Source organism: Salvia splendens, chromosome 4, assembly GCF_004379255.2.
Source record: "Salvia splendens isolate huo1 chromosome 4, SspV2, whole genome shotgun sequence".
Taxonomy (NCBI): domain Eukaryota; kingdom Viridiplantae; phylum Streptophyta; class Magnoliopsida; order Lamiales; family Lamiaceae; genus Salvia; species Salvia splendens.
Genome location: NC_056035.1, coordinates 18,469,139 through 18,490,115, shown reverse-complemented (window position 1 = coordinate 18,490,115; position 20,977 = coordinate 18,469,139). Strand labels below are relative to the sequence as shown.

Sequence of the window (20,977 nt, the reverse complement as noted above, 5' to 3'; positions counted from 1 at the left end):
ACATCCGCGTTCTCCCCCTACCTCTCCTCAACGACGCTTCTTCTCAACTACCAAAACATTCTAACAACTTTAAAAAAAATTTGCACCCCTTACACCCCTTTTGAATTCCCCGTCGTCCCCGTCTCTCTCTTCTACAATTTCCTCCTCCGCAACCCCTTCCTCACTCACAATCTCGAAGACGATGAAGATGATGATTGGATTCTGATTTTGTAATAGAGGAGACGGTGAAGGAGATTGAGTATAATTAAACTTGCGTGCCTTAATGAAGAATAATTATCACAATTTTGCTCTAATGATAATAGCTGTAGTAATATTTAGTAATCAATCATAAGTTATCAAATTTATTTAATAAACCAATAATATAGTTAATTTAATTAAAATTAATATGGAGTTTTAAGATCCATAAAACAAATTAAATACATAAGGGTATTTTTGTCCTTATAATTTTTATCTACAAAAACTATCTTGTTAATCAAACAACATCATAAAAATACTATCTAACACTATCTCACTTTCGGCCCGAAAATTAGGGCTGACAATTTTCGACATGACACGATAATCCGACACGAATCCGCACGAAATTATTGGGTTGGGGTCAAGTCTTATTGGATCCGTGTTCTTATCGGGTTGACCCATTAAGAACCCCGATAATTTCGGGTTGGGTTCTGGTCGGATGCGGGTCGGATACGGGTAACCCATTAAGAAATAATATTATTATTTTTATTATTATTTAAAAATATATATATATTACTTTAATTTTTTAATTTCTTATAAATTAGGTTTAAATAGTATAAAACGAATTTTAATTGTGTAAATTAGGTTAAAAATTAAGGTTTAATCGTGTAATATTAGGTTTTAATCGTGTAATATCAGGTTCGGGTTGTTATCGTGTCGTGTCAACCCATATTATATCGTATCGATAACGGGTTCGTGTCGGGTGCGGGTCGTGTTCGGATTTGAAGGTAGCAGGTCGGGTTCGTGTTCGGATTTACAGTTTCCTTAACAGGTCGGGTTCAGGTTAGGCCTTATTGGGTTGGGTCATTATCAGGTTGACCCGATAACGACCCAATCCGCACGATTTGCCAGCCCTACCGAAAATACTATCTTAAGATAACTATGTTGTTATTTCCTCACATGGTAATCAAAACGAGCCCTTAATGTAATAAAAAATGATGAAATTTGTCAGTAAATATGGATTTCCAGTGGATCTTTTGTACTCTATTATAAGTAGAATGAAATTATAAAATCAAGATTTCTATGAATAAAAAAGGAGTTATAGTGGATAGAATTGGTGGAGCATGCAGCCAATTTGTAAGCGTGGTGTGAAGTGGCCGAAAGGTCAATTTATTGCGGCTAAGTGGATCAGCCTCTTAAATCCCACCTAATTGCTTGCTTTGTGTGTGTATGTGTGTGTGCAGGTGCAGCCTGCCCCTATATATACAATACGCCCTAATTATAAGAAGAGTGTAATTAATCCCTTCAATTCTGTGTTTATCCCAAACAAACTAAAGATGGCTAGTTTTGCATCAGCTTCCATCATTCTGTTAATACCGTTGCTCCTCCAATTCCCTTATGGTAACTTGGTTTACTCATTTATCACACACTTTTTATTACCACTTGCACATCAGGCCATACATGAAATGTGTATGCTTAGTAATAATGTCATGGCATGTCATCAAAGAGTTTGCATAAGAGTATACCTTTCAATTTGTGTAGTATTAGTTAGTAGTTAGTAGTTAGTACTAGTATATAGCAATAGGTAAATAATATGTGTGTGTGAATACTTATTTGAAGGGGAAAGTGAGATACAAAACAATTACTACTCGGAGAGTTGTCCGAAAGCAGAAGAGATCATAAAGGAACAAGTGACCGCCCTTTATCACAAGCACGGAAACACCGCCATTTCCTGGATTAGAAATCTCTTCCACGACTGTGTTGTTAAGGTCTCTTGCACTCTTCGCGCGCGCGCACACACACTATATAATTTCCATTAATGTAAACTGTGACTGATCATATAATTGTACACAACAAAACACAGTCATGCGATGCATCCCTGCTATTGGAGAGTGCGAATGGCGTGGAATCGGAGAAGGCCACGTCGAGGAGCTTCGGGATGAGGAATTTCAAGTATATCCAAACAATCAAACATGCTCTCGAGAAGGAGTGCCCCTCCACCGTCTCTTGCGCTGATATCGTCGCTCTCTCAGCAAGAGACGGAGCAGTCATGGTATGTAATAGTAATAATCATCTTCATCTTTTAAGTTTGTATTAATTAATGAATATGAATTTGGTGGTTGGAGTTGGGAGGGCCATATATAGAGATGAAGACCGGCAGAAAAGACAGCAAGGTAAGCTACGCCGCACAAGTTGAGAGCTCCATCCCCAACCACAACGACACCGTTTCAGCAGTCCTTTCCACCTTCCAAGCCATCGGCATCGATACCCAAGGAACAGTCGCTCTATTAGGTACAATCACTATTTCAATTTCATAACTATACACGTTAATTAAGGGACGTGATCAATTGTTAATTGCTATTTGCTAACTATATTATATATATATATGCTAACTATATTATATATATATATATATATATATAATATAGTTAGCAGTTAGCAATTTAAGACAGACAGCGACCTGACATGACCCTGTTAATTAAATAGGGGCGCACTCAGTGGGGAGAGTCCACTGCATCAACCTGGTGCAGAGGCTGTACCCCACGGTTGACCCGACCCTGGACCCGGACTACGCGGAGTATTTAAAAAAGAGATGCCCGTCCCCAAACCCAGATCCGAAAGCGGTGCTGTACTCGAGAAACGACCGGGAGACGCCGATGGTGCTGGACAACATGTACTACAACAACATAATAAAGCACAAGGGGCTGTTGGTGGTGGATCAGCAGTTGGTTTCGGATCCGAATACTTACCCGTTCGTTCAGAAGATGGCAGCGGATAATGGATACTTCCATGATCAGTTCGCCAAGGCACTCCTCATCTTGTCAGAGAACAATCCTGTGAGTGGGGATGAAGGAGAGATTAGAAAGGATTGTCGATTTGTCAACACAAATTGATGTGTATTACCTGAATCAATGGCCTTCTCTTCTGCTTATCAACATCTGTAATAATCTATTTCTCCTTTCTAAATAATTTACTAGTTTTATGGAAATTATTATGATTGATAAGGGGAGTGGGTAATTAAGAAAATATACCAATAACTCATTAATTGTTCTAGTCTTTCACAAACTTTTTCAATAATGTACGTTTTGATTTTAACTTTTGACAAATTAATAGTAGTACATAATTTTTTAATACCGTGAAAAAATATCGTATTTTTTTAGTATGTATACGATCTTAAGTCTCATTTATTTTTTTTATTTTTATTAAATGAACATCAAATTTTATTAGTTATCAAACTTCATTATAAAATTAATACTTTCTCCATCTCAACTTAGTTGAGTTTGTATTATTTTTTATTCATTTCTTTATTATTTATATTAATAAATTAGCATAAAAAGAAGAATAGTTATGTACTACTATTTGAGAAGAAAATTGAAAAATATTATACTCCATTAAGGAGTACAATTTATTTTGTATTATGATCTATACTCGTTAAGGAATAGTATTATTCCCTCCGTCCACTAATAATGATTCTATTTTATTATTTTTATTCGTCCATTAATAAATGTCTCATTTATTTTTTTATTAATTTTAGTAAAGACTTCTTATTTTATTATCTTTTCATTCATTTTTTTTGTTATATTTCTTAAGATTTTTGTGAAGTTAACCTGAGCCTCTATTCATGAATGGAGGGAGTATTAATATCAGGTATAACGGTGATACTGCTGCTTTCATGATGATATCGCCAGCTCTTTTTAATTCTTTCTCCCATTACCCATCAAATACATAATGACAAAAAAAATACTCATACTTCACGATTAATCTCTCTTACAGAATGACAAAAAAATACTCATACTTCATAATTATTAATCATGAGCCCCCGATATTAAAACATGGCACCGTTTCTAAAAAATTTCTCTTTGCTCTCCTCTTCTAATTATTTGGTAGATATACCCACAATCAAACATGTAAATTGTATATTTTGAACGGCATAATCATAGATCAATCATCTATGACATAATTTGAATAAATAATTAGACTGGGATAGGTAGTATCGTGGTCATTATTAATTAATCAACCGTAGCCTGCTCCACTGATGGATAATATTAATAGCATTGTATATAGAAATATAAAATAAAGTATATACTTCCTTTGTTTAAAAAAATAGAAATTTCAGAAACGTCACAGATTTAAATGTAAAATTGATAAAATTAAAAAAATAGATAAAATAAGAGAAAATAGTAGAAAAAATAGTGAAAATAATTTATGGAGTACTTTTAGGAAACGGATGGATTAGTGTATATAAGGCTTGGTTTGACTTATAAGTTAGAAGCATAAACGGACAGTTATTATCGAGTGTTCAGTCACATGCATCAACTGCACACTGGTTCAAACGACTTCTCTCTTCTTCTTCTTTTTATCATCATTTATTTTATTATTGACTAGAATAATAGACGGATACAATTTATTTTTCAAATACTGGTATGTGGAATTTGATTCCATATAAATAAAAAGATATTCTAAATAAATAACAAGTTACGTTTTCAATAAAAGAAAAATAGCTCAATCTTTAGCAACTATACTTTAGCCACTCAATCTCTTTTTACTAGTTTATCACATTATTCTGTACTGATACTTCAAAATATATAATTAATGAATCCCATTATATTACTTATGATTTTCTATGATTAACAACATGAAATTTTTTAAATTGCAAACCATAAAGTGATTCCTTAAAGCTTTCAAGTCAAAATGAAATTTCTTCAGTTAATGCATATCTAATTTGATACTCCAGTACTTTAGATTTTTAACTTTGAGAAATTAAATTGCACCCCGCAACTCTATTTTGAGTTACAATACTTTCAGTATGATATCAATTAGATTTATCGATATTTGTCGATCTTTGATATAAATTTTTCTACTAATATCAAACTTCGAATTCCACAATATTCTTTAGACTTTAGATAACCAGGGCGTGCTTGCAATACCATTTATGCATAGTGATAGTAGTGTAAAATACAGAACAAATATATTTGATACTCCAATTTTTAACTTGTACTCACCCACCCTAATAAATGTTTCATATATTCTTTTATTTGGCGACCCCAAAAAATATTTAATTTCATTTTTACTATTTTTAATAAATAGATCTCATTTTTACTCACAGTTATCATAAAACTAATACTCATATAAAAGTATGGCTCACTCTCCACTTACTTTTTCTATTCATACAGTTTTATAAAATTAAATAATTTCTTAAAATATGCAATAGTAAAATATGAGATATTTAATAGAGTATGTAAATTTTTCACAAAATTCAGTTTTGCCCAAATTTAATCCTATATAAGAATGTTTACATTATTTTTGTCCGTCTCCTTTAAAAGCATAATATTTATTTTAATACAATTTTATGTATTTCTATTTTTTGTAAATTAAATAAATGGAGAATAAAATGGAATTGAGAATCAGATTAGGGCTGGGTCGATACGATATATCGTATCAAAAACGTTGTATCGTGTATCGTATCGAAAATATCGATATAAAAGAATTTCATATCGTTATCGTATCGAAAAATTCGATATATCGAAATTCGATATATTGAACTTTCGATATGGATAATATCAACATCATTACCGTATCCATATTTCGATATAACGTACCGAAATTCGATATATCGTTCTATCGAAATATCATACCGTTTCAATTACCTGTATATCGAAAAATATAATTTCAAAACTGAAAAATAACACAAAAATTAATAAAACTTCAACACAATAAAATGCATATATATATTTTCTAAATATATTAATGAATTAAATGAATATATATATATAAGGAGATGATCAAAACAAGTATGTGTTATATATACATCCATATATATATATATGGTTGTGTTAAAGATAGAACCATTCTGCGTTAAAGATAGAACCATTCTTAAGTGTAGAACCTAGAACTCTACATATTTTATTCATTGGATGAGGAAAAAATGACGGTCAAGATTAAAAATCATACATATTAGACTATGTTTTCACGACATTCCGGACTCAACATGTGAAAAAACTCACATGTTGATGGAAGAATGAATGAAACGAAGAAGAGTCCATACATGCTTTATTTTTTCACTTCTCTGCATTCACCCATTAATAATAGTTTTGGTTGTAATGGGAAGTTGCTGTGCAAATCAACACCATTGGATTAAAAGATCTAACGACCTCCGTTTGGCATTTGTTCTACGTTTAAGAATGGTTCTACGTTTAAGAATGGTTCTATCTTGATCACAATCCTATATATATATATATATATATATATATATATATATATATATATATATGTGATTTTAAACTTCAATATGTATTGAATTTCAATATGTTTTGATATATACGGTATATATCGATAATTCAATATGTATTGATTTTCGATATAATTCGATATATCGAAAATATCGATATATATCGTATATTCGATATAATACGATATATCGCGATATAAGGAAATTCATATCATTATTGTATCGAAAACTTACGATATGATATTGTATCGTATCGAAAATTATGATATACCGAAAATTCGATAATTTTTTGATATTTTTCAATACGATACGACCAGTATATCACTTTTTCGATATTTTTTCACAGCCCTAAATAAGATAGAGATGATATTTTCATTTTAAGTAAAAAAGTGATTGCTTATATTAATAAAAATAGAAAATTTAATTTTATTACAACTAAAAAATATGTTATCTTAGTTGAAATGGAGGAAATAAATAAATATTAGTCACATTAGGAAAGCAATTTCATGAGAAAATAAAATTGCAAACGTCGGCAACTGCAAAACCACATTCCAATTTCCATCCTGCCCAAAAAATAATTAGCTTTAGGGTATCCACAAGGGCGGCACGTCGGCCGCCCTGGAGTCGTCGCAACCGCGCCTGCATATTGTGCAGGAAACATCCGCCCCGGCTTAGCCGGGTGAGAGGCCACGGAAAGGCCATCGCCGAGTATTCGGCGAGGACGCGGCGGGATGGGGAGCGGCGCGGCGGTCTACTGTGCGGCGATTGCGCCGCAACAGTGGACAATTCTTTTTTTACATTTTTTTAATTTATTTTAATTGCCTATAAATACACCTCATTCCCCTCATTATTTTTACACCATTCCAACTCTTTATTCCTACTTTATCTCTCTAAATTTTGTGGATTCCATTGCTATTAAAAAATGGATGATTTGTGGAATGACGCGTGAGATTCTCTGATTCAAGAGGTGACGAGGGAAGCCGACGAGGAGGATGCGGCGAAGGCGGCGGAATTGCGGCGGCGGCGCTCCCTCGTGCGATTCATCATCGTCGGACAATCCCACGAGACCATACCGGAGCGCACCAGCGGCTGATGGCAGACTACTTTGGCGATAACCTCCGTTACCCACCAGAGATTTACTGTCGGCGTTTCAGAATGTCACAACAGCTTTTCACCCATATAGCGACGACATTGGAGGCGCGGTACAGGTGCTTCACCCTCCGGAGTGATTGCACTGGCCGGATCGGGTTGTCTACTTTTCAGAAATGCACCGCTGCAATTAGGCAGCTTGCCTATGCCGGACCGGCTGATATGTTCGACGAATACCTACAGATGGGTGAGACGACTAGCCTAGAGGTGCTCCGGCAGTTTTGTAAGGGCATCCGGGAAATCTTTGGTCCGGAGTTCCTACGAAAGCCAACCTCTGATGAGTGCCAGAGACTGCTAGATATGCACGGTTCGGTGCACGGTTTCCCAGGGATGATAGGCAGCATCGATTGTATGCATTGAGAGTGGAAAAACTGCTCGGTTGCGTGGAAATGCTAGTTCACTACTGGTTTCAAAAGCAAACATCCCTCGATGATTCTGGAAGTTGTTGCTGACTACCGTTTGCGGATCTGGCATGCGTATTTCGGTGTTGCAAGTTGGAACAACGACATCAACGTTCTGCAGACATCGACTCTCTTCAATGATGAGTGCCGAGGGGAGGGTCCAGAAATCAGATTCGTAGCCAATGGCACGCAGTACCACAGGGGATACTATTTGGCAGATGGGATATACCCTCGTTGGCTTGTATTCGTCAAGACAGTTCGCCAACCGGTTGGAGCGAAGAAACAATATTTTGCGCGAAAACAAAAGGCTGTTAGGAAGGATGTTGAGCAAGCTTTTGGTGTGCTCCAAGCGCGATGTGCCATTATACGGTGCCTGGTACGAGTTTGGCACGAAGATGATGTCGCGAATATTATGTTAGCATGTATCATATTGTACAATATGATAATAGAAGATGGAGGATTTGCTGCAGAGCGCTAGACATCGGAAGATGGTGCAAGTACAAGTCACGGTATTACCTCCGCACCGATACAGATGGGTGTACCACTTAGTAATGAATATCTACTCCAACGTTTCATTGATATGCGCAGGTGCACAGTACATACCCAACTCCAGGCCGATTTGATTGAAGAGGTCTGGGCACGTAGGGGAGGGGGCGCAGCGTGAAGAACATGTGTGATTTTCCATAGATGAAATTTTCATTGTAGAATTTTCCTATTACTTTAATACGACAAAAATTTAGTTTTCAATTTTAATTTATTTAATTAGTCTTTTTTGTCTAATTATGTATAGTCCGATAATTTTAATCTTCATTGAATTAAAATATACAAAGAATAAAATAAAGTGAAATGTTGTAAAAAAAAAAGTGTCCATTATGACTGTAGAAACTTTTTTTGTGGCTGTAGACAAATCAGAAGTGGCTAAGGATAAAAAAAAAGTGGTTTGTCCATGGAAGTGTTCTTCCTATTGTGAATACTCCCTCGCATTGATGGATACTCTATACGGTGTTTTTTTATGACAACCGACCGACCTCAGAAAATATTACCGTTGAAACAGCTACGTGGCATCCACATGTCCCGTTGCATTCCTCCTTGGATTCCCTTTTCTCTTCTATCTTCCTCCACACCCTCTTCATCACTCTCTCTCTGCCTCACCTTTCTTCCATCGCTACAAATCGGAGAAACAAACATTCCCTCCCTCATTCTCTCATGGAACATTCTCCAAATTAGACAATGACGACATTTCCCGGCGGGATTTCTTATTGTTTTGCAATCACAGCCCTTTTCGCTTCACTCTCCCTTTTCTCCCCCAATGCGGCCACTGACTTCGACTTCGGAACACTGACGCTCTCCAGCATGAAGCTCCTCGGCGACGCCCACTTTAGCAACGGGAGCGTGAGGCTCACTCGCGACGTCACCGTCCCCTACTCCGGCGCCGGCAGGGTCCTTTACTCGAAGCCGGTCAGTTTCCGCCGCCCCGGGATTCCGTCCACGGCGAGCTTCTCCACATTCTTCTCCTTCTCCGTCACCAACCTCAACCCCTCCTCCATCGGCGGCGGCCTCGCCTTCGTCCTCTCCCCGAGCGACGAGTTCGTCGGCGACGCCGGTGGCTTTCTGGGGCTGATGGAGGCGGAGGGCGCCCCGAAGGGCGTCGTCGCGGTTGAGTTCGACACGATGATGGACGTCGAGTTCAAAGACATTAACGGGAATCATGTCGGTTTGGATCTGAACTCCATGGTTTCCACCCGAGTTAGGGATTTGGGGATTTTCGGGGTGGATTTGAAAAGCGGCGACCTGGTCAACTCGTGGGTCGATTACTCCGGACCAACTCGGAGCCTCAAGGTCTACGTGTCGTATTCCAATTTGAAGCCCAAGGAGCCCGTTTTGTCTGCCGCCATCGACCTCGGTGAGTATATCTCCGACGATTTCATGTTTGTCGGCTTCTCCGGGTCGACCCAGGGGAGCACCGAGGTCCACAGCATTGAGTGGTGGAGCTTCACCTCGTCGTTTGAAGAAACCAGCTCCCCGCCGCCGCCGCCGACTTCGAGCTTAATGAATCCGGCGGCGGAGACGGTCAATCCCCCACCACCTTCCCCTGCAGCTCCTCCGCCGGAGGCGGAGGCTGCAGCGACGACGGGAGGAAAATGCCACAACCAGCTGTGCAGAAGTGGGCCCGGGGCGGTGGTGGGGGTAGTGACCGCCGGCGCTTTCGCGCTAGGATTCTGCGCTCTGGCGCTGATTTGGCTTCACAACAACAAATTCAAAAGGCGGAAAAAGCCCGACATTATGGCCTCCGATGTGATCAAGACGCCCAAGGAATTCGGGTACAAGGAGCTGAGCGTCGCCACGAAGGGATTCGACTCGAATCGAGTGATCGGGCACGGCGCGTTCGGGACGGTCTACAAGGGAGTCCTCCCGAGCACCGGAGATGTGGTGGCAGTGAAGCGGTGCACCCACGCGGGGCAGGGGAAAACAGAGTTTCTATCCGAGCTTTCGATAATCGGAAGCCTGAGGCATAGGCATCTGGTGAAACTTCAAGGATGGTGCCACGACAAGGGCGAGAGCCTACTCGTTTACGACCTCATGTCGAACGGGAGCCTCGACAAGGCGCTGTTCGAGTCGAGGACGCCCCTGCCGTGGCCCCAGCGCCGCAAAATCCTCCTCGGCGTGGCCTCCGCCCTTTCCTACCTTCATCAGGAATGCGAGAGCCAGGTGATCCACAGAGACATCAAGAGCAGCAACATTATGCTAGACGAGGGTTTCAACGCGAGATTAGGCGATTTCGGATTGGCGAGGCAGATCGAGCACGACAAGTCCCCGGACGCCACGGTGGCGGCCGGGACGATGGGCTACCTGGCTCCGGAGTATCTCCTCACGGGGCGCGCCACGGACAAGACGGACGTGTTTAGCTACGGGGCGGTGGCGCTGGAGGTGGCGTGCGGGAGGCGGCCGATCGAGAAGGATGTGGCGAGTAGGAATCTGGTGGAATGGGTGTGGGGATTGCATAGGGATGGGAATTTGATGATGGCGGCGGATAGGAGGCTGGGGAATGAGTTCGATGAGTCGGAGATGAGGAAGGTGATGCTAATCGGGCTGGCGTGCTCGCATCCGGACCCGATGGCGAGGCCGGTGATGAGGGCGGTGGTGCAGATGCTGGTGGGGGAGACGGAGATTCCGGTGGTGCCTGCGGCTTGGCCTACGTTGAGCTTCAGCACTTCGGACCTCCTCTTGACGCTGCAAGATAGCGTTTCCGATATGATCGCGCTGTCGACGTCCTCCTCTGAAATCAGCTTCTCCGGCGACGGTGCTCTTGACATGGTTTAAGTGTAGTGTAGTCATGTTTTCTCTTGTTTTATTAGCTTTTAATTTTTATTATTTATTCATTCATTCATTTATTACAGTGTATGTAAGCTTAATACTTTTAGGTACCAAGCTTTAATTGTTGTTACCTCGTCCGTTTTAGTTTTGGCATCCCCAGAGGTTGCGTGGCCGACCCCACATTTATTAATTTTTTACTCCATGCTCTTCTCCAAGAGCACAATACCCTGATCCATGTTTTTTTACATGCTCAAGGATCCTACCATTCCATTATTTAATTTAAATACTTCAATTACTAAAAAATATTTCTACAATAAAAATTAAATAATTAAAATCCTAAAAAATAAAAATTAAATAATTAAAATACTAAAAAATAAAAATACATATTTAAAATCCTAAAAAATAAAAATTACATAACTAAAATCCCACATATTAAAAATTACATACTTAAAATACCTTCGTGGAAGACTATTCTATCCTAAATGTTTTTCGGAGACCTCGTATCATTGCATAATGTGCATCAAGTTGCTCGGGAGATATGTGCGACGTATTGGCCATATTGAGTTGAGCCAAAAGGGTCCACAACGAGTTGGTGGGCTGTTGAGGTGGCACAAAGGGAGCGGCAGCGGCGCGATGACGGTTGGCCGCCGCTTGTTTCCTTCCTTGCGGCCGGCGTTGGGAACTACTCGGGTCGGCGTCGGGGCTACCCAAGTTAGCTGCGGCAAGCTGAGTAGCCACATCATCCGAGCCGGCGTCACAAAATGACCTAGACCGTTTGTTGGAGGAGCTGGAGGAAGATGATAAGCCTCCCTTATACTTCGGATGCGTACACACCTCCTGCCAAGCGCTGAGGTACTTGAATACTTTGTAATAACAAGATTGGTAGGTCGCCATGGAGGCACTGATGATGTCGAGCTCGCTCTTGCCACTCCCCGCCGAATCCTGTTCCAGGAGGTAAATCTCCTGGAACTTTTGGATTTCTTCGTTGGCTCTGAAGATGGCATTGCGCACCATACTCTCATTGTGCTCGATGGTTCCCTCTGGTCGAGAGGCATTGAACCGGCGAGAGACACGGAACCAAAACCTATCCCCGGTTTGATTCGTGCCAACCTCCGGATCTTCGGAGACTTCCATATAGGCTTTGAACATCATATCCATCTCCCTCGGAGTGTACGGGGTGCGGACGTGAGGATCGCCGCCACGACCCTGAACACGAGTGCTACGAGGAGGAGGAATGGGAGGAGTTTGGGAATCGCCGCTGCTCCCTCCCGATCCTTGTTCGGGTGCCCACCCGTATCACCCATCGGGGGCATCTTGCTCGTCCACCGGGTAAGCACGGTAGCCACCCGGAATTTGAGAACCTTGGGTTAGAGGAGGGGGCGAGAATTTCGTTTCCGGGCTAGGGAACCAATCGTGGTTCCAACCACAGGAGCCGGAGTGGTGATCGCCGGAGCCGGATATTTTTTTTTTGCAAGAGTGAAGTGAAAGATTGAGAATTGATGAGAGAATTTAGATGAGAATTGTATAGTGTGTTGTAAAATATTTTGTGTGGAAATTAGGGTATTTATAGATGAAAAATGTGAATTTGGGGGGAAAACGGATATATTTTATTGGGAAGTGGGAAAATATTTTTTTTAAACTATTTTTTTTAAAAAAATGAAAAATGCCAATGGCTAAGCCGTTAGCCAATTGGGAGTTGCCACGTCGCCATTCTTAGCGGCACGGACGTGCTCAATGTATCGAGCAGCGCCGTGCCGACGGCAAGAGTGCAGCGGCGGACGAGGTTATGTCCCGCCGTCGGCACGGACGTCGTCCGTCCCATCAAGCACCGTTGGGGATGCTCTAATCTTTTTTGTACTTTTTTAGGTTAGGGAAGTCTCTTTTTTTATCCATGAAATATTCTATACTCATTCTATCCATGAATAAATATCTCATATTTGACCTACTCAGATTTTAAGCAATTGTTTAGTTTGTAAAAGAAATGCATAGAAAAAGTTAGAGGAAGTTCAATCCTACAATTTATATTTAATTTTAAAATAAAATGAGAGTGAAATGAGTTATTGTAATAAGGGTATCCACAATGGGACGGATGTCTCGGCGGACATCCCGACGGAATTCCCAAAAACATCTTCTGCCACGTCATAAGGACATCCCACTGCACTGCCACGTCATAAGGACATCCCACTACATAATGGCGGACATCCCCAAGGACATCCCGACGGACATCCACAAAAAACAATAAAAATCGGGACGTCCGTCGTGTCAACTCAATGGCGGACGTCCCGGAAAGCCGCGGTACTCCGGTGTCCGCAGCGGACGTCCGTATCCGTATGCATGTTGCCTAATGGCGGACGTCCCGCGCGGACGTCCGGCACGCCGGTCTGACGTCCGCCGGGACATCCGCCATTGTGGATGCTCTAAGGGGTCTACTTTATAAGGCCATCCACAATAGCGCCTAGCGCACCGCTTAGCCGAGCGCCGGCGCTAGGCGATCTATTGCAACCGCCCAGCCATTTCCGGAATTAAAAACCGCCTAGAGCTCGGCGGTTCCGTGGCGCTAGGCGGTGCGCTGGACGATCCGCTCAGCGCTATTGCAGCGTCCGGATCGCCTAGCGCACCGCCTAGCGTGATTTTTTTTTGAAACACAATATATACGCGCCTTGCACGTCATTTTCATTCGCACCACTTGTTTTATCGAGTACTCTCTCTATCTAAATTTCTGTACAAGATCAACAACGGTAAATGGATCTCAACAACGAGCCTACTTCAGGGAGTAGCGGGTCTCAAGCTCAAACTCCCCCGGTCCCCGTGGGAAGTGGATGGAGTCAGATGCCACCATACTACAACATGTACCCGTGACAACAGATGATGCCCGGGATGCCAGCCGGGGGGAGTCCCCCGTGGGGGATCTGGCGATGCCGGGGTGGGCACCCGGGATGCAGATGATGCCCGGGGGGGTACCGGCGACGCAGTGGACGACGGGGGGATCCCAGGCGACACAGGGGACGCCGGGGGGGGGGGGGGGTACCGGCGACGCAGTGGACGACGGGGGGATCCCAGGCGACACAGGGGACGCCGGGGGGTACCCGCGACGCAGTGGACCACGGGGGGATCCCCGGCGACACAGGGGACGCCGGGGGACGTCTATCTCCCCAGTTTTGATTTTTCGACTAGTTCATCGCACACATCGACCCCAACGGAGGCGCAGCCGTTGCCCCAATTTGACACTTTCTCTTTCGATGGCTTGGGGTTAGATCTTCTCGGTGTTCCGGATGCTCCCGTTCAAACGGGGGCGCAGGGCGGGGTCGTGGCGCCCCAAAGAAGAAAAGCAAGGGGAAGAGGGTCGACAAGTCCTCACAGCCGGGTGAGGACGACAGCTCGGTACGGAGGAGGTGGACGGACGTGGAGAACGTCGCGCTGTCCAAGGCGTGGGTGAGTGTTTGCGACGATCCTCTCGTTTCGAACAACCAGATGATCGTCAACTTGTGGGGCAAGATAGCAGCAGCCGGAGAGGCGATGCACCGGGGAGGATTGCCGGAAGGGGTGGGACCGAATCAGGGCTGCGGTCTCCCGATTTTCGGGCTTGTACACCAACGCCCTACGCATGATGAGCAGTAGCCAAACGGAGGAAGACTGCAGGAGGATAGCGGAGAAAGCCTTCCCCCTGAAGGGGGTGTATAAGGACTTCACCTACTGGAACTTCTATCTTGTGCTGAACGACTCCGAGAAGTTCCGAGTAGGTGTCGACGCTGGCTGGCCGAAGAAGCAACGACTGAACTATACCGGTGATTTCAGCGGCAGCAGCGGTGGTTCCCACGACCTCCCCGAGACGGCCAAGGAGGTCCCGACCTCTCGTTCGTTCGCTCGCCGAACTCGTCCGGTTAGGCACAAGCGGGCTCAACAGGAGGCGAGGGGGGTCGTCGGGGTTCCCAGGAGGTCCAGTCGGCATCCCCCCTTGGCCAATCCACAGCGGATCTCAAATTCTTCGCGCGTCAACAAACGCGCGCTCAGATGGTCAAGACGATGGCCGAATGGCGGGCGGCGGTGGACCCCGTGGAGAAGAGTTTGCTTCAAACATTGCTCCTGAGCATGCAGGAGGATTTGGAGGCGGCACGGAGGGAAGCCGCCGGGAGTAGAGGCGGCGGCGACGAAGGCGGAGGCGATGGTGCTGACAACGACGGAGGAGACGACGACGGAGCAGAGGAGTGAATTATTGTACTTTTTTGTTAATTATTGTAATTTTTTTAAATTATTATACTCCCTCCGTCCCGCACTACTTGCACTTATTTCCTTTCCGGGCGTCCCAAGTTATTTGCACTCTGTCAATTTTAATTAACAATTTATACCTACAACCGTAATTGTTGACTTTGTCTATCACTCATTCCTTAATCTCCGTGCCCAAAAGGAAAGGTGCGAGTAGTGCGGAACGGAGGGAGTACTTTTTTTAAATTATTGTACTTTTTAAAATTTTAATAGTATTATTAATGTTTCCCGTATATTGTGTGATTGTTAATTATTTTATTTTTATATAATTGTTATTAGTGATGTAGCTATTGATGTGGTTGTGCTATTTATGATGTGGCTAGGCTATGGCTGGGCTATTTATGATGTGGCAGGAGGATTTTTAGTGTTGATGATGTGGCAGGAGGAGTTTGTGGCTAGGATATGACTGAGCTATTGCTGGGCTATTCCTATTGTGGATGGCCTAATAAAAGTCAAACAAGATATTTATTGGTGGATGAATAAAAAAATATTGATATTTAATGGCGGACGGTGGGAGTACCGCGTTGAAACAATTGTTATAATAGTGAGTAAATAAAAGGTATTGTGAATATTGTTCGTCGATGTGTGTATTTAATGACCTGAATAACTTCTCACAATAGATTAAATGATGTTTGAAGATTTATATATATGAACCCGGGTCCCATTCTATGCAAATTCACTCATTATTGTAGAACTGCAGAACTATGCTAAATTACGGTTTTTAGATTTAGTTTTTTAGGGATGAGATGCGCAAATGTATAAATTATTTTCGCCTTCATCATGAGCCTATTTTTCACTTCAACCCAGGGCAAAAAAGTCATAACATATTAGGAGGATTTAACTTCATTCCAGTAGGTTTTTACTTCATTCCAATAGGATTATTACTTCATCACCGCCGCCACACTGCTAACAACAAAATAGAATGATAGCCTAAATAAATGGTGTAATAAGCACATGGAATGATGTAATAAACTAATTGAATGAAATATGTGTAGAAGCATTTGAAGTCTTACTGGAATGAAGTAAAAACCTTGTCCAATGAAGCAATAACATTTTTTAATGAAGTAATGAACCTACCCGAATGAATTTACTTTTTAAAGTGAATAAAGTAAAAACTCAGTTCAATTAATTCGAATGAAACATGTGTTGAATCATTTCAAAACCTACTTAAAGTAAGTAAAAACATACTGTAGTTTCAAAGTATCATGTACCAGAATGAAGTAATAAACCTATTATAATGAAGTAAAATGAGCTTGTAATGAAAACTGAAATAATTTACACATCAACGTATATCATAAAAAAACTAGATCTAATGGACCTAATTTGGTCTCTAGTTTGGTTTTTAAAGTAATGAACCTACCCGAATGAATTTTACTTTTTAAAGTGAATAAAGTAAAAACTCAGTTCAATTAATTCGAATGAAACATGTGTTGAATCATTTCAAAACCTACTTAAAGTAAGTAAAAACATAATGTAGTTTCAAAGTATCATGTACCAGAATGAAGTAATAAACATATTATAATGAAGTAAAATGAGCTTGTAATGAAAACTGAAATAATTTACACATCAACGTATATCATAAAAAAAACTAGATCTAATGGACCTAATTTGGTCTCTAGTTTGGTTTTTAAAATTAGTTCGACCTTGATCACAACTCCATGAATCTCTTTTACAAGAAAGTTAATTCAACATATATCAATTTTTAATATTTCATGGTTTTTGAAAAGAACATCAAAAACAATTTTTAGAAAAATAAAAAAAGAAGTATGTCAATTGTCGACATGAACAAAGGGTATGGAACACTCATAGTACTTTATAAGCGAGACTTGTTAACTTGTATACTTATAAGAGTGCCATCTTTTTACCATTTCACAATAGAATATATGGATTTATTTCTTCTTTTAAATTTCACTGAAAAATCTCATCTATATTCTCTTGTAGCATCACATGGGCAGGGTAGGCTGGATATTTGAACGTAGAAAGTAGGGCTGACTAATTGAAACTCCATTATTCAAAATGTTCAATAATGTTAGTAGGTACAGTATGAAATGTGAATGCAACACAGAAAATTAGATTATGCTCCTGACAAACTATTGCAAGCTTATTTTACAGTTGTATTAATTTATTATTTTCCAATTCAAGGTGTGTTCTGATAATTGACTTAGGACTTTCGTTGTGTGCATTATTGCTGGCTACTTGGTGAATGTTTTAGAGCATCCACGATAGGGACGGATGTCCTGGCGGACATCTCAGCGGACATCCCAAAAACACCTCCTGTCACGTTATAAAGACATCCCACTGCACAATAGCGGGTATCCCCAAAGACATCCCAGTGGACAGGAACAATAATCAAAATTCACAAAGTCACAAATATGCAATTTTACGGAATTAAAATTTCGACACAAATATGGGAAAAATGCAACCATTTAATTTTTAAAAAACATACATAATTAAATAAAAAAAATACATTGTTCAATGTACACTCCTCCGCGCCCACAACTCTTCAATTATATAATGCTGGAGTCGAATATAGGCTTCTTGTTGGCGCATGTCGGCAAATGCACGGACCCGATCGGCGTTCCCATGAGGTATCCCCATTCGTACATTGGCGGTGGCCATGCCGTGGCTTGGACCGGCAGCATCAACATCATCATTGGCCCAATCAGTCAACGTTGGACCTTCATTTTCGACAATCATGTTGTGCATGATAATACAACCATACAAGACATCAGCGATGAACTCAGGATACCCTTCACTGCTGCCCATCGAGCCTGTAGCACACCAAATGTCTGCTCCACATCCTTGTGCGCCGCCTCTTGCCGGCTCACAAAGTAGACATTCTTTTCATCTGTTGGACATCTGATCGTCTTCACAAAGACGGGCCAACTAGGGTATATCCCATCCGCCAAATAGTAGCCCATATCGTGCTGGTTGTCGTTGGCGACGAAATGGACGGCCGGACCAACACCCATGCACTGCTCGTTGAAAAGGGGCGACGAATTTAGGACGTTGATGTCATTGTTCGACCCGGCTACTCCAAAATACGCATGCCAAATCCATAGCCGGTAGTCAACTACGGCTTCGAGGATCATCGCGGGATTCTTGCCTTTGAAGTCGGTCGTGTACAACCCTTTCCAAGCGGCGGGCCAGTTCTTCCACTCCCAATGCATACAATCTATGCTGGCAAACATTCCCAGAAACCCGTGCTGATTCTCGTGCATATCCATCAGAGCCTGGCAGTTTTCGGGGGCAGGCTTCCGAAGATACCTATCCATGTATATCTCAATAACGCTCTGACAAAAATACTTCAAAAACTCGCGGGCAGTCATCTCGCCGATTTTGAGGTAATCGTCGAACATGTCGGTCGCGCCTCTGTATGCCAGCTGCCTGATTGCAGCAGTGCACTTCTGTATAAGCGTGAGACCGGGTCTACCACTCGCATCCTCCCTAAACCAGAAATACATATACCAACGCTCTAAAGCGTTCACGATACTCATAAATAGCGGCCGGTGCATCCTAAAACGCCATCGGAAAAAGTTCTCCCCAAACCGTGGCTCCTCCGCGAAGTAGTCCTCAAACAACCGGCGGTGTGCAGCGATGTGGTCCCGGGGTACTACAGCTCGACGATGGATGGGGCGAGGTATCACCGTCTGCAGTTGCTGCTGCAAGTGCTCTTGTACCAAACGATTTATCTCGGCGGACGTATAAGCCCGCAACTGTTCATTAATTCGCCGCCTTGTGTCAGCAGCATCCCCACCACTACCGCCCACACCACTACCACGACCACTAGCCATTTTGGATCTACCGATAGAAACATAGAGAGAGAGAAGAAAAACTCATTAATACAAGTGGTACGAATGAAATGAAGTTCAACGAGTCGTAAGCCGTATATATAGAGTTTTTTTTTTTAAAAAAAATAGAAATTGGGACGTCCGTCGTGTCACCGCAATAGCAGACGTCACGACGGACGTCCGCGCACACCCGCGGATTACCTCTCGTCCACATGAGATGTCCGCGTCCGTCTCAATCGAAGCAATAACGGACGTCCGCTGGGACATCCGCTATTGTGGATGCTGTTACGATATATATTCATAACCACTTCTGCTGATTGACCTCTCCATCATCAATCTAAATATAATCCCAATTGTTTTAGTAAGCTGATTGACCACTTCTACTGAATTAATTTAATCAATAAATGTGAAATACTTAACTTACAATTAAGTAATTAACATATGTTAGAAATTAGAATAATACATAATCGGATTATCTTACAGATATTAATTACATAAATAATGCATTTGGATTTTGGAGAGTGGTGAAAAAGATTTACAAGTTTCGTGGACATTTTTGAATTTTAACTAATGTGAGGCCAAACCAAAAATTCCGAGGAATAAAGGACCAAATGTATAAAATCTGGATGGTCTCTTCATAATTTCACCAACCTCGCTCTAAATTTCCTTTGTTTCTTATAATCCACTTTCTTTAGTTTTCCAAGTTTTGAGTTTTCACATGTTGTGACTTGAATCTGTATTGTTTGCCGCTAATCAAATCGACGCTATGCTATGTTTCTGCTTTAGGCACTAATAGTTATATTGAGCCTAGCCCGTAGTCTGGTGCCTATTTATATAGAAGTAGGACACATAACTCTGTAATCCGAACACAATTTGATACTCCCTCCGTCCCAGTTTAGGAGTACAATTTTGTTAGGGCACGAATTTTAAGAAATTGTTGAGTGTGTGATAATTGAAGTAGGGTAGTGGTTGTTGGAGTGTGTAATAATTGAAGTGGGGTAGTGGAAAGTGAGACCCTTTTGACTTTTTGTATATTTATGATTTTTTTTTTGTTTTATTTTTATGAAAGTAAGCGCATTTGAGTGTAAATTTCATCAACAATGAGGTTATATTTTATGTCCAAATATGGTAAATTCTATATGAGACTCTTAAATTGGGACGGACGAAAATGGTAAAATATGACTCTTAAACTGGGACTCATCCAAGCCAAGTTGCTCTAGTGGCAACCAGCGCTGGATATCCGTGTCCCTTTCCCAGGTGGTCGCGTGTTCGACCCCTGGTAGACGCAAACAATTTCACCCTTCCTCCTTGTATAGGAGTTAATTTAAAAAAAAAAAAAAAAAAAAAAAAAACTGGGACAGAGGGAGTACAATCTATCCTCCTTTCCTGCTTGTGGACGTAGCCAACACAACGTGGTGAACAACATAAATTTGTGTCTCTTTACGTTTCTGTTTGTCTCGATTACACAATTACTCTATTCTGTCACAACACACCCAAAATTAACGATGGATTCCAATGGAGATCAATCGTCTCCCTCATTTGACCGAACGGTACTTTTTTATGTTCGATGTCTCTTCAACTACAATCATTTATACTAAACTCAAACTCATTTTTGGGATATGTGAATACCAAAAGTAATTTTACTCCAATCATTT

At 41.6% G+C, this 20,977-nt stretch overlaps 2 protein-coding genes across 2 annotated transcripts; both read left to right on the top strand.

Annotated features, from left to right (window-relative positions):
* Positions 1-1,421: 1,421 nt before the first annotated feature.
* On the top strand, positions 1,422-3,163 carry LOC121799002 (peroxidase 21-like). Its single transcript, XM_042198302.1, has 5 exons — positions 1,422-1,575; positions 1,795-1,943; positions 2,039-2,227; positions 2,301-2,466; positions 2,662-3,163. Exons 1-5 carry the CDS (start codon positions 1,512-1,514, stop codon positions 3,066-3,068), a joined length of 975 nt encoding a protein of 324 aa, XP_042054236.1. The 5' UTR covers positions 1,422-1,511; the 3' UTR covers positions 3,069-3,163.
* A 6,020-nt stretch (positions 3,164-9,183) lies between these two features.
* Positions 9,184-11,274, top strand: LOC121800775 (L-type lectin-domain containing receptor kinase VIII.1-like). Its single transcript, XM_042200279.1, has one exon. It carries the CDS (start codon positions 9,184-9,186, stop codon positions 11,272-11,274), a length of 2,091 nt encoding a protein of 696 aa, XP_042056213.1.
* The last annotated feature ends 9,703 nt before the right edge of the window (positions 11,275-20,977 follow it).

What these genes read in the sequence shown, in the direction of transcription:
- LOC121799002 (XM_042198302.1), top strand. Translation starts at nt 1,512, where the DNA reads ATGGCTAGTTTTGCATCAGCTTCCATCATTCTGTTAATACCGTTGCTC. An exon ending in TCCACGACTGTGTTGTTAAG is followed by an intron (nt 1,944 to 2,038) that starts GTCTCTTGCACT and finishes AACAAAACACAG; the next exon opens with TCATGCGATGCATCCCTGCT. An exon ending in AGGAACAGTCGCTCTATTAG is followed by an intron (nt 2,467 to 2,661) that starts GTACAATCACTA and finishes TTAATTAAATAG; the next exon opens with GGGCGCACTCAGTGGGGAGA.
- LOC121800775 (XM_042200279.1), top strand. Translation starts at nt 9,184, where the DNA reads ATGACGACATTTCCCGGCGGGATTTCTTATTGTTTTGCAATCACAGCC.